General features: G+C 36.4%; 1 protein-coding gene across 1 annotated transcript in view; it reads right to left on the minus strand.

The window, feature by feature from the left end:
- Positions 1-27,568, minus strand: part of LOC130233677 (zinc finger protein GLIS1) — a 154,902-nt gene that overhangs the window by 7,637 nt on the left and 119,697 nt on the right. Inside the window, exons 8-9 of the mRNA XM_056463835.1 lie at positions 21,776-21,932; positions 3,574-3,731 (exon numbers count right to left, since the gene is read on the minus strand). Of these exons, the coding sequence (XP_056319810.1) occupies positions 3,574-3,731; positions 21,776-21,932 (315 nt within the window). The remainder of the gene's footprint in view (positions 1-3,573; positions 3,732-21,775; positions 21,933-27,568) is intronic.

Below are 27,568 nucleotides of genomic sequence, written 5' to 3' on the forward strand. Positions count from 1 at the left end.
CATTTGAACCCAATAAACCTACTTTATCATATTTAATATGGCACATTTCTAGGCCTCTAAATAACCAACATGATCAAAACTGTTTATACTTTTACTCTACTTTTACCGAATCCATTCAGCTGTTCTCACAGGTCTGGCAGGTGCACTTTTAGCTTAGCTTAGCATAGATCATTAAATCAGATTAGACAATTAGCGATCTTGCTCAATAACGACCTAAGAGTTTTCATCCTTTGCTTATTTAAATTTTAATTAAGACTGATGGAAAATAAAAAGTTGCTATTTTTTAGGTCAATATGGCTAGGAAGCATACTCTCATTCTGGCATCCCTACTGAAAAAAAACAGCTTAAACCAGCCTAGGCTGGTTGGCTGGTTTTAGCTGGTTGACCAGCTTGGTTTTAGAGGGGTTTTGGCCACTTCCAGGCTTGTTTCCAGCCATTTCCAGCCTGGATTTAGCTGGTCAGGCTGGAAAATGACCAGCTAAAACCAGCTTGACCAGCCTGGTTTAACCTGGACATAGCTGGTTTTGGCTGGGCTCCCAACCTGGCTAGGCTGGTCAAGCTGGTTTTAGCTGGTCATTTCCCAGCCTGACCAGCTAAGCCCAGGCTGGAAATGGCTGGAAACCAGCCTAGAAGTGGCCAAAACCCCTCTAAAACCAGCCTGGTTGACCAGCTAAAACCAGTCAACCAGCGTAGGCTGGTTTAAGCTGTTTTTTTCAGTAGGGATAATTATGAAGAAACTTTGTTCCCATACCATAAATGCAGCAGGTGCAATAATATTACACAGCACCTGAAATAAAACATCCAACCTTACACTTGCACCACGTTAGAATCTGTGTAATATGATCAGTGTTGGGAGTAATGCGTTACAAAAGTAATGTATTACAGTAATGTATTACATTTTCCTGTAACGCAGTAGTGTAAGGCATTACTTATACATTTTCAGTAATATTTTACTCGGTACATGTTCAGTAACGCGTGCGTTACAACAAACTTTTCGCCCGCAAGACATTACCAAATAAAAAATACCGCAAGTAAGTTCTATTTTCTGTTCGTGGTTAGTGAATATATGCGCGTGTTGTCATTAATATCACTCTGGCTATTGGAACTTTTTTACTTTGAAAGCGGAATGATTTCAGCCTCTGAGCTCGAGGTCCGAGGCTATTGGCTCAGCCCGGTTCACAGTAAGGTCAAGCCCTGACGTGCAGCGGAAGAGCGGTAAAATAGATGAGCAGAAGACAGTACATTCGCGAGATGGACGTATGTGCATATGGCGTTAATTCACTGACAACAGTCGTAAGCGCAGTTTTACAAGAGCGCATTCATGTAATTCTCTGTTCGTGGACAACTCGACCGCAATTTTTTTTTCGCAGTCGCATGCACTCAAAACACGGCTGCTCACGTGCGAATGATCTGCTCTGGCTCCGTCAGATGATGCAGACTTACATTTTGTGCCTCATGTTTCCTCTTCTTTTCGTGCTTTTGCACTCCAGATCCTCCTGTTCAATTGGTTATCCCAAGAATGTTGATATGGTTTATATATTGCTACGGTATTTATTAGCAATACACGAAACAATAAAAGGTTATGATAAATTCTATAATAAATACTTGTGTTTTTGAGTGTTAGATATACTGCCTATGTTTTAGGCTAGTATTATTTACAATTTGTTAATGAATGCTTCAGCATACTGTAGTATTAAGAATAGTGAACTGATAAAATGAAATACAAAGTGTAGTTTTACTACAGTAAAGTGTGGTGAATTGTAGTATAGTATACCCTATATTGTAAAAAAAAAACTACAGCACTGGGTAATTTGTTTATATTACGCTTGTGTTACCATAGCAACTAGTATTAGCACAACTGATTAATTGAAGTACTTTACTGTAGAACTGTTCAAAACACTGTTCATGACAGGGAAAATGTCCTCCACAATCTCATCAGCAATGTGGAAGACAACAGAGACGTGTTCAATTTATTTTAGTTGCCATGATAAAATGGGATTGATAGTGAGATTTATTTGAGGAGTGAATAGTTCAGTAGGCTATAATACCTCATCAAGTTTTCCTCTATTTTTATCGGTTACATTTCTGCTTGCATGCATTTACTTTTGTTTAAATGTTGTTTTATTTGATTAGTATGGTGCACCTTTTGGATGTTTAATAAATGTTTTTTAAAAATGTATTCTTTGCATTCAACTTCTTTTCTATGTGTCTTAAGTGTTTGAAATTGGAAATATTTCATCATATAACAAACAACAAAAAAGGTTATAGTGGATTAGATTAAAAAATGTATATGTAAGTCTATTTTAGTATTTTGGTTATTGTTAATAAATAGTGTACAAATATAAATTATATCAAAAAGCATGAAAGGAAGAGGGAACACAAGACACAAATTGTGAGTCTGCATATAATCTCACTGAGCGAGTAGTGTACTGTGAGCGCACAAGAAATTTTGTGCGTGAGCAGTGCATATTTGAGAGAGCATGAGAAAATTTGCACGCGAGCAGCGTATATTTGAGAGCTCACAAGCAGTTTTGTCCACAGAGGAAATCGGTGCACGAGCATTATATTGAGAAAGCTATGTTCATCATGCTCACTTTGTGCATGACAGTTTTGTGTTGTGAACCTGAATTTAAAGTGAATAGAATAATGGCAAGATTAAGAAAAAAATGCATCTCGTCATGGCATTGGAGTTTACATATAGGCCTGTTGTGTCTAATATGAAAATAGCCAAGCTATTCACAGATATTGCCAGATAATCACTTTACCTTTACCATACTTTCAACAGACTTTGATCATTTGTGATTCTGGCTCTTATCCTTTCTTGCATTGTCTTGAGCCTTCACGTTGCCAAATATATACTATATTGTTAGTAGCCTGGATAGGTCACCGTCATTCTGCTACATCATATCGCTTTCTACTGGATGTAAAATGCTCTGCAGTACATTTAGTCATTTTAGAATGTTAAGTTCTAATTCTGTAGTTGTTTTGGTGAAAGTAACTAAAAAGTAATATAAGAGTAATGTAACATATTACAATTTTGAGACAGTAATATTATAAGGTAAGGGATTACTTTTAAATCACAGCAATAAGTAATCTGTAATGTATTACAGTTTGGAAGTAACTTGCACAACACTGAATATGATATGACGGCAAAGTTCTTTGATTATTTTGCTGGAATGAGAATTTTTGCTGGAATGAGAAAATAGTTCCTAGCCATATCTACTTTATTAAAATAGCATATCAAAAGCAAATTTCCGTCGGTCTTACTCCCCAATGTAACTACAGACGTGTCAAGCTTAAATCTAAAAATATTGAAACTCTTTTTTCACATTTTGGAGCGAGATGCTAATGGTCTAATCCAACTCAATGATGCTAAGCTAAGCTAAAAGTGCTCAAAGATGGTGAAACTCAACTCTTTAACTCTGTACTTGAACTGTAAATAGATGAACTATTTTACAAAAAAGTAGAGTGTTCTTTTAAATGCAGTAGAAACTTTACAATGTGTACATGGCCAAGTGTAAATAAATGCAGTTGTCTATCGCAAACTTAGCCAGACAAACAAAGATGTCGTACCCTCACTGGATGGCAGGTTGTGGAAGGTGCTGTAGGGTTTGTGATGTGTGTGGAGATGTTGCTGGTTGGAGGAGTTGTTCTGCTTCTCTAGTGTTGGTGGAGGAGACGTAGCGGCCTTCAGAAGACTGATCCCTGGAGACAGCAAAGCTCCGGATAACCTAGATGAGACATGGTGAACGATCGCTATTAATAATAATAATAATGGCGGATGACAAGCAAGCAGGCCAAAAGATAGCATAAAATACAAAACAAAAAGAGTTTTCTGGATGCTATTCAAAGTACTTTGGAGTCTCACCTCATCCCACCTTTAACCCTGAGAACGGGTTACCTCAGAAAAGAGTCAAACAGCCTCAAGTGAAGCATTATTTATTTATTTTATTCATTTATTTTTTATTTATTCCAACATGCTTCATCCTTTTCCAATTTTTGTTATAATGGAAAGTCATGAGCCTGGTTTTGATTGAGTACAAGCCCGTTCTTCGCTCCAGATGCCACTTATACATAACATGCCCCTGACTTACTGTACACTGTGATGGCTCTGGGGAAGTTATGATAGCTCGCACACAATGGAACAAATGAAGGCTTTGTTAGTGCCATTAGATGCAGCTGTCAAAAGCAAGTCTTCAAATATGCAAAACCAACTTCCAGCAAGACACGGAGTGCCAACCGAACGGCCCTGTGAAGTCGTTCCTGCCCCCCTAAGTCAAGACTCTCTGCTTTTAGTGCACACATCAAAGACTCGTATTCTGAATTTCAGAAATGAAGAGAGAACAAAAACAAACTCAGAGAATCGCCTGTTTAAACGCAAGTATGACAAACAGATGCTCATCGTGATACTGTTATGGAGAGATATTATGAGGACACGTAAAGCTGTAATCTTATACATGGATGAACAGAGGACAATTTAATGCCTGCTTGGTCTTGATGATATAAGATCAACAATTATACACATATTCACATTTGTTATGTTATTAATTCTAAAGATTTTTGATTTGAACTGCAGCAGATCGTCTTGACCATGTCTACATGCCTAAATGCATTGAGTTGCTGCAATTTGATTGGCTGATTAGAAATTTGGGTTAACGAGCAGTACCTAATAAAGTGGCCGGTGAGTGTAAGTGGTTCTGTATACAGTATGCTAGTCTACCCCCAAACTCTGATGAAACTATAAACCAATTCAAAAGTGTGGAATTAATACAATTCTTTTTTTTTTTTTTTTTTTTAGAAATGATTATTAGCTTTTCTTGTCTCAGGTAATGAGGCAAAATAGTTGACCCATCTAGAATTATTTTGGTTGGTGGGTTTTGTTGCAGACCTGGCAACCATACTGGAATATCTTCTCTAGTCCATTTCTTCTATTCAGTCTGTTGAAGGCACAAATCTGACATTAACACTATAGAGCTGCAATATTGTAGAATCTGCCAAATTACACAAATACTATTGTACAAACTGCATTATACATAAATCAGATGAATATTTTCATATTAGTCAATAATATTACTGTAATTATTTTAAAAACTGAATAAATTTAGATTTACACACATTTACTCAAGTAAATAAACAGAATTAATGATGGGCTAAAAATCTGCGGAATTTTGCGGAAAATCTGCGGAACTCTGCACGCGCAGATTCCGTGTGGGCCTAATAAGGCAACAGCAGTTATGAAATATCCAGCACTACACCAACTTTTGTTCTAGAATGAAAAAGTTATTAAATCACTAACTACAGTGCTCAGCATAATTGAGTACACCCCATTTTGAAAATGAATGTTTGTATCCATTTCTCAGTGAATATAGGCAATGTATTTTGGTACATATAGGCAATGTATAAACTCACTCATTCAAAAGGCGGGAACTGGCGGACGTGCAACAACTTTGACCATAAGGTAATCACAAAACAAAAGTCTCCATCTGGAGCTCCTTCGACACGACTCAAAACTTGTAAACACTCACTCCATCGGGCTTGTGGCTCTCAGCACCGCCCACACTTGTCACCACGACCGAGCTGACCAATCACAGAGCTTGCGCTACAGGTCATTGTGATGTGTAGTTCAATTTTTTGAGAGGTGCTCGCCAGCGTCGGCGTCAGCCACGGTGAGGGCTATGCGACCACGCGAAGGCTGCGCCGGACCATACGTCTGCGCTTGACGCAGAAGTATAAATCAGCCATCAGTTAATGCTAGTTAATGAATTTACTAACATGAACAAACAATGAAGAGTACATTTATTACAGTGTTCATGTTTGTTAACGTCAGTTAATGAAAACACAGTTGTTCGTTGTTAGTTCATGTTAACTCATGATGCATTAACTAATGCTAACAAGCATGTATTTAGATTTTAATGATGCATTAGTAAATATCAAACTATGATTAATAAATGCTGTCCAATACTTGGTTTATGTTAGTAAATACATTAACTAATGAAACCTTATTGTAAAGTGTAGGCAGTTCAACATAAATGCACTGATGATCTCATGTCTCAAGTAATTGCTCAATCACTGTTTCAGCTATGAAAACATCTATAATATAACTTGCATACAACAACATATAGCATTACATTTACCTCAGGAAAGTAATTCAGTGTCCACAGCTCATAGGTCGGTAGAGAAATGAAGTATTTCGCAAAATATACACATTTCGTTTATAAGTTAAAGTTCTTTTACACAAAGAAAGATGACTAAGCGCACATTTAAAGCATGTACATTCAAGCAAGCACATGATAAATAGCATTTAAATTGCCTTTTGTACTATCATCCACAGAGTTAAGTCCTAGTGAAGCGCTAATGCAGAATTTGGCCTCCAGTGACGTGATAATTCTTTCTTATTTATGCTTCAGGCCTCGTGTGGGAGTGATATTTCCCATCGTTCATTCGCCCAGAATCTGATAAGGACTTCCTTGGCTGTTACATCTGTTAGACCATTATGTCGTTTTTCAATGTTAGCCAAAATCCCATTCCGAGGACTCAGTTTCATCACAAGTGCATAAAAAATAATTAATCTACAACTTTTTTCTTCAAACTGTGATCGGATGTAACCCCATGAGTCACAGGGCTCTCCTCACATAGCCATATGTCCTCAAAGACTGTGCAACATATTTCACAATATAAGTTTTAGGAATTAGCGTTAGCGAGCTAGCTGGTGTTCGTTTGCATGAAAGCGGTTGGGATCTAGTCGCTGGCTGTGATTTGACGTGCGGTCATGTGTTTCTGCGAGAGCACGGCGGCAGTGTTTCCCCCTGGGATCTGCTGTCAGCACAGGCTCAGGAAACAGTTATACTGTTCATATTTTTACAAGCAGCCTCTATGTGCAGCTAAAGTGAATCATGCTATAATCACTGCCAGCTGCAGCGCGCTAAGGCTCCAGGAATGAGGGGAATCTTTCATATGTAGGATTAATCTCTCCCTTTAGTATTTACCTTCATTGATCGTCTGCTTTCACCTTCGCAGGCTCTTTTTGTGACTATAAAGCCTCACATCATATGGCCGCTGACCATCCCAAAGTTCATGTTCATCTAATGTCACGTTCATTGACTATTAAGCTGACCTTGAAGTGCCTCGCTAGATCATGGAAATTAAAAAAAATGTATGCTGTATTTTAAAAATTCTATTTAATCAACAGACACTGAACCTTTAACATGTATATTTATGCATTTAGCAGATCATTTTATTTAAAATGACTTACAAGTGTGGATAAAAGAAACACTTGAAATCATCAGCGCAGTGGTATATAAATGCACAGACAAGTCTAAGTTAGTTTAGATTTTTTTTTTTTTCTCTGAGCATACGTAGAGTAGAGAGTGTGTCCTACAGGGGGTTTGTCAAACCTACTCTCCTGTGTGGCGCACGCTCAGAACTGCACAATATTTCCCAAGAAGTAAGGTGTGTTGATAAGAAAGTGTCTGGTGCACATGGAGAGGAGAGAGTGTGTCCTACAGGTGGTTTGTCAAGCCAGCTCACCACTCAATAGTGAGTGCTGTTGTTTGACAGTATTAAGTATTGATGAAACATTTAAAGAACATTATTGCACAAAAGGTTTTGGTGAAACAGATTTTTAGATCATTAAATTTTTCTTCTTAACACAACAACAACAACAACAAAAAAAAGGTTATTTAAAAAAAATTATCATTGAAAATGTCACAATCACCAGCGATCTAGCAGCTGCAGATTGCTGGAGAATTACAAATCTGTCACGGAACTGGACTTCAAATGCCATCATGCACCTCACACACACACACAAGGAACAGTTCTCTCCCTGATTGCACACACACAACTGGAAATGAATCACAGACTGATTGCATGAACTATATATTCACCTCTCTCACACACATTGCTGAGTCTTGTTTTGTGTTGTATATTTAAACTCTTGTAACTTTACGAAGCGTTTGCTTGCCATGTCTTGCCATGTTTCCTGATCCTTGCCTTGTTTAGTGTTTTCTGTTCCTCACCTTGTTACAGTCATGTTGTGTTTATCCTGCCTGCCCACTCTACTAACAGTTCATCTGCTACTTGACTATGCCTTTTGGATTTCACTGTTTGTTCCTGTTTGACCATTGCCTGCCTGACTAAGCTATTAATAAACTGCATTTGGACCCTCAACTCCATTGTACCCCGACTCCTATGTTACAGCAAGATTCTTTGAGGATCCCTTTTTTTTCTATGTGCGCATGAGAGACTCTTAAGGCCCTAATACATTTTAAACAAAATCAAAGAACAAAGATAAATTTAAAAACGTTTGGTGGGTTGGTTTTGTTGAGAAAAAAAAACTAGCACCCCTATTGGAAATAGTTTCTGATCAATTTCTTCTGTTCAGTCTGTTAAAGCCATAAATCTGTCATTAACACTGAAGTGCTGCTTTATAGAAGAAACGGCCAAATTACAGAGCCTGTGCAGACATCCACATCACAATTATCAGATGTATTCTTAATAGCTGTTCATGTTTATGTTCTTATTAAGAGTAAAATCAGCAGAATGTATTTACATATTCATCTTAATGTCGCTATATTGTCTCTAAACTATATCAAGTTTTGTTCTTCGTTTATAGCAATGTTTCATCTAAATGTTTAACACTACAGAGCTTTGATTGGGGCCTTTACCAACCCAAATCTATTGAACACTAGTGAAGTTAATACAGAAATAATAATTAACAAAAATAATTAATATTGTCAATTAGAAGTTTTGATAGCAGCAATAAGTAGACATATAGCACTACTATAGATGCAAGTAAATAAACAGATTGTTTTGCAGGCATTTTTTTACTTGGGACAGGAAACTCTGGTCCACTACCTAGAAAAAGCAATGAGTCGACTTCACAGAAACTTCAAAGCATAATGACCTAACCCCTAATAGTTTGCTTGTGAACAAAGTGTTTACAAATGGTATTTCTTCAAAGTAGCAGATTGAGTAATAAAGGCAATGTGTTTAATGCTGACTGTGATTCAGTGAATGTGACTCCATGGGAACTTCTGTGAAATGTCCTAAAGCATCGTTCAGTTAACATGAGTAAGACCTTACTCAGCACAGCAGACACATGCAGTGAACGTGACTCTTCTGAATATGATTCACTGGACGGGCTTCTTGTTAAAAACACTGTTACTGAATGTCTGGCTCAGAAAAAAGCCAACAGCCCGGGATCAAAGAACTGTGGCCCAAGTGGAACATAGTAACTTTGACCACACAAAAACAAATCTCAATTTGAAGTGAACAAACCAGCAAACTAGGTTTTCTAAGTTACATTTTTTTAAATAATGTCAATTCGGTCGCTTATGTCATGTCAGCTGGTCATAGCAAATGTTTTTATTTGTTGTAAGTGAAAAATCAGGGTTATTCCACCAAATATTGATTCTTAAAAACCTTTCTGAAATTTAAACATTGACGTTTTTTTTTTTTTTTTCAAAAATGAATATAAACATTTATTCATTTTTCAGATACTTTTATCCAAAGCAACCTACGTACAAATGAGGATAAAAAAGCTTTTTAAATCATCTGAGAGTAGCAGTATGTACAGTAAATACTATGACAAGACTAAATTAGTTTAGATTAATTTTTTTTACCTACGTCCAAGCATTCAGAAAGGAGAAAGTGTGTCTTACAGGTGATTTGTCAATAACACTCACCTGTGTGGAGCACACTCAGAATTGCAAAATGTTAATAAGAAAGTGTCTGATGCATATGAAGAGGAGAGATTGTGTGAAATGACTGGCTGTTTCTCAATACCAAGAGAACGGACTTCCATTCTCATGGAGACCGATGTCTTGCCAAGTTAACTCAGAAAAATGAACATGGAAGACACAGAAAACACAGAATGGATATTGTGAGAAATGAGATGCTATACGATCTTCTTGATGGTCACGTGACCTTCAAAAGTTTTAACAGAAAATAATTCATTCATTCACTGGTTTATTCTTTGTTTGTTTTCATTTTAAAAGCCTTATTTTTAAAATGCTTACTTTGCACAAAAAATTTTGGAAAAACTTGCAATTTTCAGCAAATAAACACCTTTCAACGTGCTTTATGTCTTTATTAGAGCCTCTATTATGGATTTTTGAAAATTACCTTACATGCAGTGTGCAACACAGCTCTAAGTGACTTGTACTGTATCTGGTTAACTCTTTATATTCACATATCGCGGCCAAAACCACGTTGAAAACTCAATGCGTGCTTCTTTCTTTACTGATTTAAATGCGTTTGTGAGCTTGTGATCCTCTGTCATTTGTTGTTGCAATGGCCACCGTCAGCTGTTCCTATACATGTGCGGTGGTCAAGTTTAAAATAGTTTTGCCACTGTGTGGATTAATACTGTATGAGTGTCATTGTTATTACTTAATGGTTAAGTATAGAGCAATATGCTGGTGTTTAACTGCATTGCTTTAATGCACTCCTGCATTGGGCTCACACATATACTCTGCATTCTGACTACTTCAACAACGTTGATAAGCCATGGTTGGCGATTCTTTCCATCTTGCGCTGAACGAAGTTGACCAATCATAACAGACTGGGTCATCGGACCAATCAGAGCAGTTTTGCATTGCGCTTAGGAGGGGTTTGGGAACCCATGAATGAATCATATGGGAGTCTTTGGGATAATTAGGTAAAAATAAATGCATATTATAAGACCATGAGTGTTTTTTGACCTTTCATGCATATTAGCCTGTTGTTGGAGACCCCTAAAACCAAAATATGAGCTTTTTTAATGCATAATAGGGGCTCTTTAAAATTTCCAGGTGAAAGTACTCTGCTTCCCCACTCCATTATATTTAGCTGCAATAATTCTGGGACTTCAAGTGAGTGCTGCACTCTCAAGAATGCATTTAATACATCCTCGATATCAAGAACACATTCTTCTTGTGTACTGGAATTGAACTGATTGAACTGGGTTGATGATTACAATACATGAGAAGAAAAGAACAATTACTTAAGAACGCATATTGAGAAACAGCCTCTGAAACATGACTGAAAACATGGCACTTTTCTGTTATTTCATAGTTAGGTGTCACTGCTTATACTCACAGAAAAGTTACAATTTTGATTGTATAACAGTACTGTTATTAAATGCAGCCTGTGAGTTTCATGAAAAGCTCTGTCGTTCACAAACCCTGGAGTGTCACGTTGCAGTTTAATTCCAAATAGAGGGGTCAAGGACCTTACAAATCGTGCAGCAGAGGTGTTGCTTTCAGATGTGAGGCAATCCTTACACTCAAACAGACAAATCCTCCAAGAGTTGTCTGGAGACAAAGCAGATCAAGATGGGAGTTTTTTTTCCCTCTCATCCTCTTTGAATGAAGATTCATGAAGATGAGCGCTCTGTTCCCGGTTTGTCTCGTCTCACCTGTCAGGTCGAGGTCTGCAGGGAGACGAAGTGTATGAGCGAGAATGAATATCCCTGCCGTCTCTCAGTAAGCTCTTCTGATTGAAGAAACGTACTGGCCGCTGGCTTGGCACGAGGCGGTGGGAACCTTTCTGGTTCTGGTTAGCAAACTAAAGCCACTCGTGAGAGATCAGGCCCTCACTGATCTGAGCCTCTACACGCAGAAGCTGAAGCGCTCAAACGCTCAGCATGCAGTCAAGCGGGGAAATTACCTTAAGACACAATGTGTCAGCACAGCTACTGTTTACATCAGCCGGTGATACTGAAACTACTCAAACTCGGTTCTTTTATGACTATACTATAGTAGCAGACTAAGATTACTATTTTATTTTCTCAACTATAATTTTCTTGACATTTTCAAATAAGAATATTATCATTCAGAGCATTTCTTTGCAGTAAATGACACTAGTCATTATTAAATAACCCATGTTTTCATACAATAATAATAAATGAAGAGTTCAGATACAAAAACCTCTATGTTCCATCTGTAATTTTCTTCTACAATGAGCATTGTTCTTAGCCTCTTATGTTTATGTTCAGTTATTTCATGTTAAAGTGATAGAAAAAACATTATTTGCCATAAAAGTGAAATTACTGAATCATGATATAGGAGCCTGAGAAAAATGCTAATATTAGAAGAAAACTTGGCACGCAGAGGATTTTACATCTGAACTCTTCAAAATATAGATATAATATAATATATAATATAATGCAATGTAATGTAATGTAATGTAATGTAATGTAATGTAATGTAATGTAATATAATATAATATAATATAATATAATATAATATAATATAATATAATATAATATATGAGCAATATTATACAAGTGATTTGGCTATATATTATCAGCACTGGGGGGAGGCATACGTTTGCACAAGGTCACAGGCCTCAAAAATAATTCTGTTTTTGTACCCCTTCCCCTTGGCCCTTAAAACCGAGTGTGATATATGCTGGATAATTTGCCGGTTCATTCTGCTGTGGCGACCCCTCATTAATTAAGAGACTAAGCCGAAAAGAACATGAATAATATAATATAATATAATATAATATAATATAATATAATATAATATAATATAATATAATATAATATAATATAATATAATATAATATAATATAATATAATGAAACTGAATCAAATAGATATTTTTTTTCCACTAAATGTATATTTTGTGAAGCTTTTTGCTTTTAACATAATGATAGCTATACATTTTCCCTTTCCTGAAATTTCTTGAAAGAAACTAGATTATTTATTTAATCACAGCATTGCATAATAAACTGGATTTCAAAGTTTAATTAACCGACAGCACAGATATGGTAAAGTTCATTTATTTTCTTTAGGCTTAGTCCCTTTATTCATCAGGGGTCTCCACAGCGGAATAAACCGCCAACTTATCCAGTATATGTTTTACACAGCAGATGCCCTTCCAGCAGCAACCCAGTACTGGGAAACACCCATACACTCTCACACTCAAACACATACACTACGGCCAATTTAGTTTATTCAATTCACCTATAGCGCATGTCTTTGGACTGTGGGGGAAACCGGAGCATCCGGAGGAAACCCACGCGAACACAGGAAAAACATGCAAACTCCACACAGAAACGCCAATTGACCCAGCCGGGACTCGAACCAGTGACCTTTTTGCTGTGTGGCGACATACCCCTAAGCCACAGTGTTGCCCCTTATGGTAAAGTTGAATATCAAAAATGATTTATATATGCTCATCTATAAGCAATTATTAGTGGTCCTGGATTATTAATATTGATTCTTATTTCAAGTTGAATGTTGATAACGACTTAACGATAAGTGCTTTAATCAATTGTTTCATATATTCGTGATAATATAATATTAATAAAACATGTTATATTAACAGGGGCAGCACAGTGGTGCAGTGGGTAGCACAATTGCCTCACAGCAACAAGGTTGCTGGTTCGAGCCCTGGCTGGGTCAGTTGGGACTTCTGTGTGTAATTCTCCCCATGTTCTCCCCGTGTTGGCGTAGACTTTCTCTGGGTACTCCGGTTTCCCCTCACAAGTCCAAAAACATGTGGTAAAGGTAAATTGGATAGGCTAAACTGTCTGCAGTGTATGAGTGTGTTTGGTTGTTTCCCAGTAATGGGTTGCAGATGGAAGGGCATCTGCTGCGTAAAACATGTGCTGGATAAGTTGGCAGTTCATTCCATTCCAATGTGGCGACCCCACATTAATAAAGGGACTAAGCCGAAAAGAAAATGAATGAATGAATTATATTAACAATATAGTAAAATTATTATTAATAATTGCATAAAATCATCTATCAGATGATTAAACATAAAGTATGTGTAAATACTGATGTGGAAAATATTCACTTAAAAATGATTTGTTAATGAACAGGAATTATAGAACAGCATTTATTTGCAATGTAAATAGTTGTGCTAATATATGTCATGTAGATATTAATTATTATTATTTATAATAATAATATTATGTTAATATATAATTTTTCATCGTCCCAAAAACACCACGTTTTTCCACTTGCATCCCTGACCTGACAAATATTAGCAAAAGTATCTGGATGCAGCCTTGATCATGTACTTGATCATGTAAGCTGAGACTGCATATTTCAGAGATGCAATATCAGACACAATGCATTCAATATTAGTGTGATTTCTAAAGGATCATGTGACGTTTAAGAGCTGTCATCCGAGGGCTAAATTCAAAATATATTAAAATAGAAACATAGCCTATACTTAATATAAGTTGTAATAATATTTCAGACCATTATTGTTTTTACTGTATTATGACTGAAATAAATGTATCTTCGGTGAAAAAAAAAAAAGATTTCAAAAACTTCTTAATAAAAATCTGTTTCTCGTTACAATGAAGAAACACCAGGATCAGCCATTTCTAATTTTACTGTAAAACTGTCCCCCACAAAACGCGTAAATGAAGCTCGCTGATGTGCCAATGCCACCCATCAAGCCTGTCGGTCCTCCAGCTTCTCCTCCTGCCTGCCTCCATTTCAAACGGAGACCGCTGGATGTATTTTCACTGGCATATTTTTTTATATTAGCTTCAGAAAATGACACTAGTATTTGCGAAGTAAAAGGAGTCTAAATGGGCCATTTCAGCCAGGGTAAACACATTTAGCAATGAGGTCAGAGGCTGCAGCAGTGGAGTCAAGCGAGTTAGATAATTTTGTCAAAATGTTTAACGTCCTGCTAAACCGTTTGGGAAAAACAAGAGCGGCAGCTGCTGTTGACTTTGGCAGCCGAGTGTATACTCCAGGCTTTAAACATGTAAATCAAAATGCTCCATCGTCAGACGTGAGTAGATGTTTCATACCTGGTTGGTTGCAGGTCCTGGCAGGGATGTTGTGCTGGATAAAGCCTGCTATATGTGCGAATGTGCATTTTTTTGGACCGGGAACCCCAACCCTAATGACTTCCACAAACAAGATGACAGGCATTTTTGTTTTCTGTAAGGGGAAGTGGTTATATTACAGCTGACGTTTGACTTACAAGCTGGATAAAATACGGTATGCCAAGATCCACAGCTAGTTTTTTTTGTTGTTTGATTGTTGTTGTTTTAGTTTTACCTGAAAGAGCATCCATCTAAATCATAGAGAAAACAGCTTATGAAATTATGTTTAAAAAAAGTTAAACTACAATACATATATATCAATGTAAATAATGACTGATGTATTACAATATATCGCCAGCCCAAAATAAAAATAAAAAATAAAAAACTTAAGCTGTACATAATACGTTACACTTACTGGCCACTTTATTAGGTACACTTGTCCAACTGCTTGTTAATCCAAATTTCTAATAGGCCAATCACTGGGCAGCAACTCAATACATTTAGGGATTTAGACATGGTTACAACATTACAGCGTTACAACCGAGGTCTGCAGAAGAGCATCTCTAAACACACATCACATCGAACCTTAAAGTAGATATGCTACAGCAGCAGAAGGCCACACCGGGTGCCACTCCCATCAATTAAGAACACGAAACTGAGGCTATAAAATTCGCACAGGCTCACCGAAATTGGACAATAAAAGATTGGAAAAACGTTGCCTGGGGTGATGAGTCTCGATTTCTGCTGCACCATGTCATAAAGCGCAAATTATCTCAGACTGGTTTGAGCCTTGAACATGACAATAAGTTCACTGTACTCAAATGGCCTCCACTTTCACCAGATCTCAATCCAATAGAGCACCTTTGGAATGTGGTGGAACGTGAAATTCACATCATGGATGTGCAGCCGACAAATCTGCAGCAACTTTGTGATGCTATCATGTCAAGATGGACCAAAATCTCTGAGGAATATTTTCAGTACCTTGCTCAATCTATGTCAGAGAGGATTAAGTCAGTTCTCAAGGCAAAATGGGGTCCAACTAGAAACTAGTAAGGTGTACCTAATAAAGTGGCCGGTGAGTGTATATTTTAGCATATTAAAGGGGAGATTGGATAAAATATTCCAAAATATAATACCCCTAAACCTATCTGACATTAACCTCTACAATTGCAAACTTTAGGAAGATAAAAATTGGAAAATTGATGAGTTAAGTGACAGTGAAAGTTTCTGAAATAAAGAAGCAGATGAAGTATATACCTTTGTCCGGGTTGGCAAGTAATCCTAAGGAACGTGCTCATTACTTACAAAAAAGTTAAGTTCCACCATCATGTCATGCTGTTGTGTGAAGGGTGTGTATAATCTTACATTTTCGCAGACTCTGCCTTTCACTGACCTTCAGTGTCAGTGAAAGGCAGAGTCTCGAATATGTCATTATGACCTTCAGTGCAATGGCGTATAGTGTTACATGCGTATCCCCTGAGCTGTTTTATTCAGCTCTCATTCCTCTCCAAGTAGCTGTAATTATTTTTGGAGCTTTAAAATGGTTCACTAATTTTCTTGGGCTTGTTTTGCGTTGTTTCTGTGACCTGGAAAAACAGCTCACCTTTCCGATAGATTTTAAAGAACATGACAACTCACTGCAGCCTGGGCACATTTTATGTGTGTTGTAGGATTTTTTTGCTAGAAACTGACGTGTCCAATAGGCTTATGCTAACAAAAATGTCAATTTTTATATTTTTCTGGCCTAAAAAGCACTTGTGGAGCTGCGCATCAGTGGATTTGCTCTTCAGTGTTTGAACTTTCAGCAGTGAAAATTAACCACACTGAACTGAACTAAACTGAACTTTAACTCTGAAAACTGGACTGACACAGTTTCAATTTACAAGAACTTCTATGTTAAGCTGCTTTTTCACAATCTACATTTGTAAAAGTGCAATAGAAATAAAGATGTATTGAATTTAATTTAATAAAACGGCTTTTACTTATGTTTAAGCTAAAAGTAAACTTCAGTACTTGCAGGTAATTTTTTTTTTGTGTAGTTCTTCAATGGGTAGAGTTAGTTTTTTTTGCACTAATTTGTTGTTTCCACAAGATGTCAACACTGAAACTGCACAGCAAAAAAAAAAAAAAAAACAGAGACAGAACAAGGATAACAACAAACTACTGAAGACAGTAAAAAATAGTTAATAGTTAGTAATAAGCATAGTCTCTATGTTGATGAGTGCAAGTGGTATTACAAGATAGACAACTATATTATAAATGAATACAAAGAAATTCTTATAACTCATAATTTCTGAAAAGAAAAAGTAGAGTCTGATGAACAGTGTTGCCAACTTAGCAACTTTGTCACTATATTTAGCCTTTAAATTTAGGACAAATTTTCAAAAAAACAAATCTAGTGACTTTTTTGGTGTCACTGGAGATTTTTATAGACTAGCATGTCTGTACTGTACCATTCCTACTCTTCTCAAAGAGTCACATGTGATTCCGTCAGCCCCTCCCCCGCCTCAGAGCACTCACAAGCAGCCCAGTCCTCACACAGGCATCTCTCCCACCTGCATCCTGAGAGCAGATCATTCCTCTGCATACAGACGGTAAATGTTTTATCACCACAAGTGTGAGGTATTTCCCTGATATTGTATAATCAAACCAATCTGCTTCTCCTTTGTTTTACATTTAACTTAAACTTTTATTTTTTTTCTTACCATTACAGAGATTTTAGTGACACCAATTTCTTAACTTCTGAGTTTATTATGTCTGAGATTTCTACAAATTTACTACACATCTACTGTACTCAAAAATGCCTTTAATTAAATTGACATGCATATATAAAGCATAGTGCAAATATTAATACCCCTTTATTAACCACAGGCTGTTAAACAAACAGAAACGGTTGTACGTAATGACATCATTAATATGCAAATTGATGCATGACATAATCTAGTAACAATAAGCGACTTTTCGAACAAAGGTTAGTGCCTTTTCATTGAAAATAGTTGGCAACACTGCTGATGAATCTGGTGTGAGTGACTGTGTTGCGAATGGTAATCACATGAAGTGTACTTTTAGTGTCCTTATATGTTAACATATAAATAAAGTATATACTGTATACATTTTGTAATACCTGGGAATCAATTCAGGCCATTGGTTCCTTTTTTGTTTTGAAAATGTCATTACAATATGTCCACATTAGTAAAACTGACCAGAGATCAAGTAGAATTGCATGTATATATGTATCAGCTTAGTGACGAACCACTTAAAATTTGAATCATTTCACAACAGCTATGACTAAGCAGCTTGTTGATTCAATGTTGTTTACAAGTTCTTAAATCGCAGTGTTAAGCAAATTATCTACAATAAAAAACTAACAATTTAATTTGAATCAAAAGCTTAATAAAAATGAATGTATTTTCAATCTCTTTCTCAGTTCCAGAATCTCTATTTGTCACTATACACATAATGCATCTTGATGACACATTGGATTTGCAGCTCTACTTTGCTGGTCCGGGGGGAAATCAGGTTTTTGTTTTTTTTTTAATAGGAAACATGCCTCAGTCCTGTCAGGAACATATTAGGCTTCATTGTATTTCTCCAGAACACTCAAAACACAGCTTGACGACAGAGAGGAACAGACGTGAGTCCGAATTTTATTTTTTATTTTTGGGGCAAGCATGGTCCTGCTTTCAATAGCAGCGACACCTCCAAACTGAAGCCCAGAGCACAGACGTGGTTTATGTTGTGTTAAGGTGACATTGGTTTAATGTAGATTTGCTGGATAAATACACACTGAAGCCAGAGCAATGGAAGAGCGCAGACGCATGCGTCAAATGCATGTAGGGTGTGTGCTTTGAGAGAGTGTTACAATTAAAACAAACACTCGGTATGGACAAGGGAAAAATCTGCCGCTGGTGCTTTGGCTGGTAAATAAATCCAGGCCCCTAAATCAATACGGTCCTTACACAGTGAACAGCACATTAAACAGCACACATTACCAAAGAAAATCTCCTGTTATGAGGAAAAACTTAGCTGCATTGAAATAGTAACAAGATCCCAGAGTGACTAGCTATTTCAAAGCAATTTTATGACGTCAAGAAATAGGAATAGGTGATTTTTGCTGGTATTAGGTTTTTAAAATAAGAAACTCGTTATTTTTCAAAATTATTTTTCACCACTCTTTCCAGAGAAGGTACATCGCAAGATGGCGAAAAACGACCTCGTTTATGATTGAGACATTTAATCGATTACAAATGATTTTTTTCAAAAACAGTGATTTATTCTAGAATAAATCAAAAGGCTTTATGAGTATTAACGAGCGAGTCAATTAATCAGTCCAAATGATTGATTGATGATGATTTCAACTCACTCGTTAAAATAGTGGTCCTCAACCCCCGGTTCGATTTTCGAACCCACTTGCTCGATTAAGGGAAAAATTGTAATTACGATTATTTTGGTCATAATGGTAATCATGATTATTCAAAAGGATATACAGTTGAAGTTGAAAATTATTCACCCTCCTGTGAATTTTGTATTTTAAATATTTCCCAAATTATGTTTAACAGATTCAAAAAATTTTCATAATATTTCCTTTAATATTTTTTCTTCTGGAGAAAGTCTTATTTGTTTTATTCTGGCTAGAATAAAATCAGGTTTAAATATTTTTTACCTGCAGGTTTAAAGGTTTCCCAGTTAAGCAATATTTGTTTTGGATTGTCTACAGAACAAACCACTCATATATAATGACTTGCCTAATTACCCTAATTAAGCCTTTGAATTGCACTTTAAGCTGATTACTTGAAGAGCATCTAGTAAAATATTATTTACTGTCATCATGGCAAAGATAAAATAAATCAGTTATCAGAAATTAGTTATTAAATCTATTATGTTTAGAAATGCGTTTGTTTAGAAAAATCTTCTTTCTATCTTCAACAGAAATTGGGGAGGGGGGAAGGGTTGCTAATAATTGAGAAGGGCTCATAATTCTGACTTCAATTATATATATACAGTTATTTTCCTCCCTGTAAATAAGAAAAGGGAAATAAATACAATAGAATAAAAATATGAAACAAACTGTGCTTTAAGCATCTTCACTGTAGATTTTTTTAAATTATTGCTACAAAAGTCCTTCAATCAAGAGTCAAAATAATAAAAAAAAGTCGGCATCAGGAATATTGCACGCTGTCTCTTTAAGAGCAGTATGGTTCTGACTTACGGTTTCACTTTCACATGTCTTTTAATTCTCAACTTGTTTATTACATAAATGAGGGTTAATTTGAATAATCACTAAACACCACGTTTTGACACAAATTTGCATGTATTTGACCATTAAAGCGCTCACATTAAGATGACTTAAAATGTGTGTGCTCTGCTCATCTCTGAGGCTGAGCGCACACACACAACAGCATGCGATCTTTTTCGCGCTTTTAAAAACATGACTGATTCGAATGTACATTAATGAATGATGGACATCCCGTGCTGCAAACGTTACATTACAGTACATGCTTTTAGTCATTTACATGTGAAACTGAGCTTTGCAGAGCAACAAATGCGTACAACTGGAAAGGGGGCCGGTATATGATGCAATAATCGTTTAATCTCAATTAAAAATCTCACCAGAAGTAGTAAATCCAGTGCTTAATTTGTAAATGAATAATTCCCGGAACAAAACCAGGAAATAAAAGTTACCGTGACCGACGTCCACCACACAACTTCAGTTTTCTCGGAACATAACGTCATTAAATGGTGATAACGCAAAAAAAGAGCATCACATTTCTGAACAGTCTTTAATTATTTTGTGCCTTATATAACATTATAGGTCAGTCATGGATAATAAAACATGTAGTTACAAACTTAAATCGTATAAACAATCATTATTATTATGTGCCAAGTGAAAATAATAATGAAATGACTCACATAGTGCCTCTTTGACATGAAAATACAGATATTATTAAGGCAGACCACTATGCCATTATTCATTTTTGCTGTACACTGCACGCGAAACAATCACCAACCAATAAGAGTAATTGTTAACATAAGAAAGTCGATTAGCTGAAAATGTTAATGAGGGTCAATAGTTTAACGTGACTTTTGCTTTAACTTTCGCATGGTGACTACTGTCGTGTGTGTGTGTGTGCGTACACACAATCCACACAGACCTCCCTGTCTATCTCACTCTCACACACACATGTAGGTGTTCACCATGCAAAAGTTAACACATGATCTATTAAAATAAATACTGAAATGCAAAACACAAATATCTGACATTTTCCGGAACAGAATCCGGCAAGATCCTGCTCAAAGTAAGCACTGAGTAGATCATCTCACCAACTGGTTTCAAATACTAAGTATCCGGGCATACTACTCAGCTTACATACTGGTTTCCACATTCTGTTTAATAGAATTTTAATAGTTGTGAAGTTTTGACTATACAGTATATTATGTGTGATGCGCATCGATTGACTTTGTAAATGAGTCAACAACTCAACCGATTTATTCAACAACAATGGCTAAGAATAGCACACTACTTATTAATTCCTTTTATGGCAAAACTAGTAAAACTAGTATGCTGGTATGTTATTTTGATTTCAGCCAAAGAGTCATTCCATAAAGAATCAACAGGCTATGAGTACGCTCATGAATCATTCACTCAACTGATTCATGATTCATTCAGTAGTGATTACTAAGTGAGTTTAACTTTTGTCATTTATTTTGAAAAGTCCATGTTTTCTAACTCAGACATCCTGGATGGATCACTCTAGAACATCATAGTGAATTAGGGAATTGCATTTGTGGAATCGGGTCAAAAGGAGATATCTCTTGGAACAGCCTTTTAGTGACAGCTCACTAATTGGAACAGTCCCAGTGTGTGTAACTATGACTACAGTGATATCCATAACTGATGACAACCCCTGACATCATCTACATTGAGCTACTCCGCCCTAAATATATGTCAAAGCAACTGGGAGTAAAAGTGATGCTCGACGGGTTCAATACTTACCCTTCTCGGGTGTTTTCGAGGCCGGACAGCGGGGAGAGATGATGGGGGCTGCCAATGTCACGGTCCATGCGGGGCTGCCTGGGCGGCAAGTCGGGTCCAGAAGAGAGCAACTCAAGTGGGGCTCCATTGTGTGTCGTGCTGGAGCCGGCGTACAGGCCTGGAAGACAAACAAAACTAATGTGCAAAACATGCCTGATAAACCTCAAGAGCGGCACATTGACCAAATTAAATCTCCACAAACAACTCTTAATGGCAACAGGCACTTGTTATGACAACACAAACACACCAAGGCCCTTTGGATTAAATTAACTGTTCCTGTTTTTTGCTGTTAGCAATTTACTGTACATGATTAATGTTGTCGTGCAGAATGGATTTGACTGAGGGATGTTGTTTTTAACATCCTTGATAGATGTTCTTTATTGGTGAATAAATGAATTCTTCACACAAATATTCACTCAAAAACACTCATCTATTTTCAAACAAAGTATGTGAATGCCTTTAAAGGTGAGTTGGCGGTTCATTTACTCAAGCGAGTGATTTATTTCCAAATTAAACAAGTGAATATCTTTAAAAGTCAATTAATTATTCATTTACTCAGGATTTATTTAAAATTCACTGATACATACAAACAGTGTTGGTGGTAACGCATTACAAGTAATGTGAGTTAAGTAATAATCTTACTTTTCTAAGTAACAAGTAAAGTAACGCATTACTCCCAGGGCCATTTATATCGAAGTTGATATTTAGCCACAGCATAATTGTGTTTCAAGAGCTCACACTTAGCTGATGATTGATTATAAAGCCTTTTTGGTATGCTGTCCCGGGAGAGTCCTGAGCTCATAAGATCCTCGAGCCCAGGGCTCCCTCCAGTTTGCAAGACAAGAGGGGAGTTTGAGCTCAGGTAGATCTCGAGAACTCCCCTGCTGTAGTAACTAATAAACAGATAGTGATTGCTCTTAAGAGATAACTACTTACTAGGGGCATGTCTATGGTGCCAATTTGGATTAGTCAATTATCTTAAGTTCCATGTTTTTGGACGGTGGGAGGAACCTGGGGAACCCGGGGGAAACCCACGTGAGCATGGGGAGAAGGGGAGTGTAAACTCCACACAGAATCATTGGCTAGCTTGGTAAGGACTAGAACCAGTGACGTTCTTGCTGTGAGGCAACAGTGCTAACCACTGGGCCACAGTGCCACCCATCTAGGAAAGGAGGAGGAGTAGGGGTGGAAGGGGGGATTCTTCAAAAAGAATACGGCTATTAAATGGAACTTGGTGTATTTATAGTGGTTTATGAATTGTCTGACTGGTGAATCATAAATTGGATCAAAAGCACATGATCCTCTCGAAATTAGTTTATAAATAAACTTTACTTCTTAACATAGTTTTTTATGAGTTGGGTTGTTATGCCAACGCTCAACCCCAAATCTGGAGGACCAAGACATACGCTATGGACAATTAGCTTACCCAATTCACCTATAGCACGTCTTTGGACTGTGGGGGAAACCAGAACACCTGGAGGAAACCCACGCCAACACGGGGAGAACATGCACACTCCACACAGAAACGCCAACTGACCTAGCCGGTGCTCAATCCAGTGACCTTCTTGCTGTGAGGCGACAGCGCTACCCACTGCGCCACCATGTCGCCCCAAAGTATTGCATTACTTTTAAAAAAATCGGTAATAAAATGTTTGTTACTTTTTAAAATGTAAAGCGTGTTGCTTTTTAGTTTCATTAATTAGCTTTTAAAAATAAACTGCTGAATTAAAATTAAAGTAGTCACACTGAATCACGCAGTCAATACAAAATTGTGTTCATTATTTTGAACGCATCAAAGAAAAGGAAAAGAGGATTATAGTCTCAATGGTCACTGATTTTACTTTATATAAATAGTACAGAAGTAGCAAACACATGAGCACTGGGGTCAGCTCTCGAAAGTTCTCAGATAACATTATCCTAAAACGTTTTTTTGGATGTGTTTTTTAAAGGTAAATGTAGATGTAGGCTATTCACCTTATTCTCCACGTACGAGCGGGCGCAGCCATTTGAATCATTTTGGCTCGAGACTTAGGGTCTCATTCACTTCCATTCATTTTTAGATGTTAAAAACAGCTTGTTTTGCTGCTTGGTGTTGCAAACTGATATTTTGTTATTAATTATTCTACTTTTTCTGTATTGTCATGCAAACACTTTTTTGTAGAGTAAGTAGTTTGACTGTTTTCTGCAGTTTATTATTCCTAGTCATTTCTCCCATAGGCAGCTGAATCGGAAGTTCTAAAACAATCGCAAAAATGAGCGCACTTCCGCATTGAGGAATAAGGTCAATAGAGTGTTGTTAATTGCAGAGCTCCTCTTTTAAAAAAGAAAAAAAAAAAGTTCTGAAAGAGATCAAGCCTCAGCCAGGCAATAAAAAGTAACACAAAAGTAACTCAACAGTAACCTAACGCATTACTTACCATAAAAAGTAACGCAACTAGTTACTTTTTTGGGAAGTAACTCAATATTGTAATGCATTTTTAATAGTTACTTTCCCCAACACTGCATTCAAAACAAGTGACATCTTTAAAAACGAGTCAATGATTAATTTAAGCAAATAATTAATTCAAAATACATTTCCTAACACAAGTAATTTTTTGAATGCAAGTCAATAGCCATGTTTATATCCAAAGATGCAGGAAAAAGCAGGATTATCGCATAACAGACATGCGAATAAAGCAGCGTTTCCATCCAACGAGTCAAAGAGAACAAAATCATCACTTCCTGATTAACTGGTGCCAAATATCAACAGTAAAGATGGAATCTTCTGAAGCTCTTTAATAATATAATAACACTAATACGCAAATGGATACGGCAACTTAGAATGAACAAAAGAACATTTTAGATGTTTCACAATGTGCTCAGCCTGCTGGTTTGTCCAGTCATACACATTTTTATCATCACATGATCTCTTATAACAAAATCACATGACTTTTTTAATGCGCATACTGAAATTTGTTCGCTAAAAGTGTTTCCATCGTAGTTTACATGCATTTTTTTCTAATTGAATAAAAAGTTTATCCTACTCAGTTATGCGCATATGGTTTTTATGCGCATTTTCAAAACTTATGCGCATCTTGGCATTTGCATCAATCATTTTTATGCGCATATCCAAACTGCGCATAAAAATACCTGGATGGTAAGATAGCTAATGATTAATTTACTTTAATGATACAGAACTTCAAAACGAATGAATAAAGGCAGATCTGCTTTAAGCTACTCATTCAGAAATAACTAGAACAGGTAAGCTGGATCTTTAGCCAAAGACACACAACCTTGAAATGAAAAACGGCAGACACATCAACTCCAGCTGCAGTTTATAATGGAAATAACAGCATAGATCAGAGCTCCAAATGTCATCTCATCATAGATTATACTACTGTACGCAAACCAGGCCAGATAAAATGATAGTTGCTTGTTCTGTAAAGGGGCTTCTTCAATCCCTGGGCTTCTTGTGCAGCCTGAGAGACTGACAGGCGGACACTGTTCCTGGTTGCTAATGTTAAAGTGCTCCTCTGAATTTGCCCAGTAATTGTTTTCCCAGAAGGCCTCTGGAGGGACGGCTGTGCCTTGACAGTCGTTGACGGCTCTTCCCAGCATTACTTCTCTTTGTGTTCCTCTCCAACTGCTTTATGGTGGAAGCGGGGCCTATCTGACAGTTTTCTGAACTGGTTACAAACTTGATTCATTACTCGAAATCATCAATCAAAGTCCTTAAATGCTTTCCCCTTTAGCCCTAACATCTGCTACCAGACTGGGAAGCGTTCAGCAAGTAATGGCCATGATTGCTTTAGTTGTTATCTGCTGGAGGGAGAGGAGAGAATGAACCAAAATGCAGAATTACACTCTAATGGCTAAGAGTGGGCAAGAATTTCCAGATAATCTGAGTATTGATCAGTTTGTATGCATATTTAATTGGCATTTTCCCTGTTACTTCATTAACAGTTTGTATGTCTGTAACAATTTTTCCTTTAAAAAGCTATACAGTACACAAAGGTCAAGATAAAATATGGTCAGGATAAAAATGAATTACAAAACCAAATATAGATAATTATTAAAAGAAAATTAGCTTTTGCTTGAAAAAAAATGTCATCAGAACTTTTGACAATAAAAAATATTAACATTTTAATCAAACCTAGTTTAGTAATACAAAAAATACATCTAAAAAGTTCCATCAAAGGGCGAATTACACAATTCTATAACATATTAAGAGAAAATCATCTCTTCAAACTCTAAAAACAAAAGACTAGCAGGGATTCAAGATACAAAAATGGATATTCTACTAGAGTACTGGAATACAATAAGCTTGAATGCACATTGAATTCCCGATTGAGACTGCTTCAATATAATTGGGTATAGAAAACTTATGTTACTCCTGTATGATTAAATAAATGCAACCCTAATATCCCTGATCATTTTTTATTGTGTGTGGGAATGTGAGGAGGTACAAAAATATGAGGTGGAGGTGACTCAATATATTTCTCAATTTATTTTCATTCCAATTCCTTTAAGTCCTGGATTTTATATATTGAATATGTATGAAGACAGCTGTGCTTTGTCTACTAAAGAAAGAAATTTGATTGATTTATGTTTAACACAAACAAGACGTTGTATTGCTTTATGTTGGAAAAATGATAATCGCCTCTCCATTAGACTTTGGATGAGAAATTGTAATAATTCTGACTTCATCTGTATATAATAAGGAAAAAATCCTCAGAATTGTGTGATATCTGGGAGGTGTTTTTGAAGCTTTGGATGTCTGAAGTTGTGGAATGTGAATTAGTGTTTGATAGAAGTTTTGGGTATTGGGGTTTTATTGATTGTAAAACCTTGAAATAAATGTAATAAAGACAAAATACAAAATACAAAAATACATAAATACTAAGGATACCGAGAATTTATGTCAATTTATCTTGAAGAATTTTTTAAAATCTCTCTCTTTCTTAATTTACAGTAAAATATCAGACATCAAACTACAGAAATTTACAATAAAATAACAGACGTTAAATTACAGAAAGTTACCATAAAATAACAGATGTTAAATTACAGAAATTTAGTATAAAATAACAGACGTTAAATTACAGAAATTGACTGGAAATTTAAGTTTAAGGAAATTTCTGTAATTTAACGTGTGTTATTTTACGGCAAGTTTCTGTAATTTAACGACCGTAATTTTACCATTTTTTCGGTACCCCAGATGCCGGAAAAAAGGTGAAATAACAGAATTTTTTTGCAGTGTATTTATATATATAATTTAAAGTTTGTGAACCCTTTAAATATATGATTTTAACAAAATAAAAGAGATTATTATTTCAGTTCACAAATACAATTATTAAAATGACCTGTACTTCTGCAAATGTTTGCGAATCCTTTTGGGTGTGGTTACCTGTAGATAAGGGTGCCTAAACTCAATCCTGGAGGGACAGTTTTCTGCATATTTTAATTCCAACCCCAGTTAAACACTCCTAAACCAGTTAATCAAGCTCTTTATAGGTATACTAGAATCTTCCAGGCAGGCGTGTTGAAGGAAGTTGGTGCCAAACTACAATGGACGCTGGCTTTCCAGGATGACTTTGGGTACCTCTGCTATAGATCATCCAGGTAAAAAATTCAGGAGCCGGTAACCATCTTATGAAAACACATAATTTTCAAACTCAAATAAGCAGCCACAGAGAATCAATGCAAAATTGTATGAAGTAGCCAAATACAACCTACACAAAGGCACAACATAGGATCAGAGCGCACTTTACATGTGCA

Source organism: Danio aesculapii, chromosome 8 (genome assembly GCF_903798145.1).
Source record: "Danio aesculapii chromosome 8, fDanAes4.1, whole genome shotgun sequence".
NCBI classification, from domain to species: Eukaryota; Metazoa; Chordata; class Actinopteri; order Cypriniformes; family Danionidae; genus Danio; species Danio aesculapii.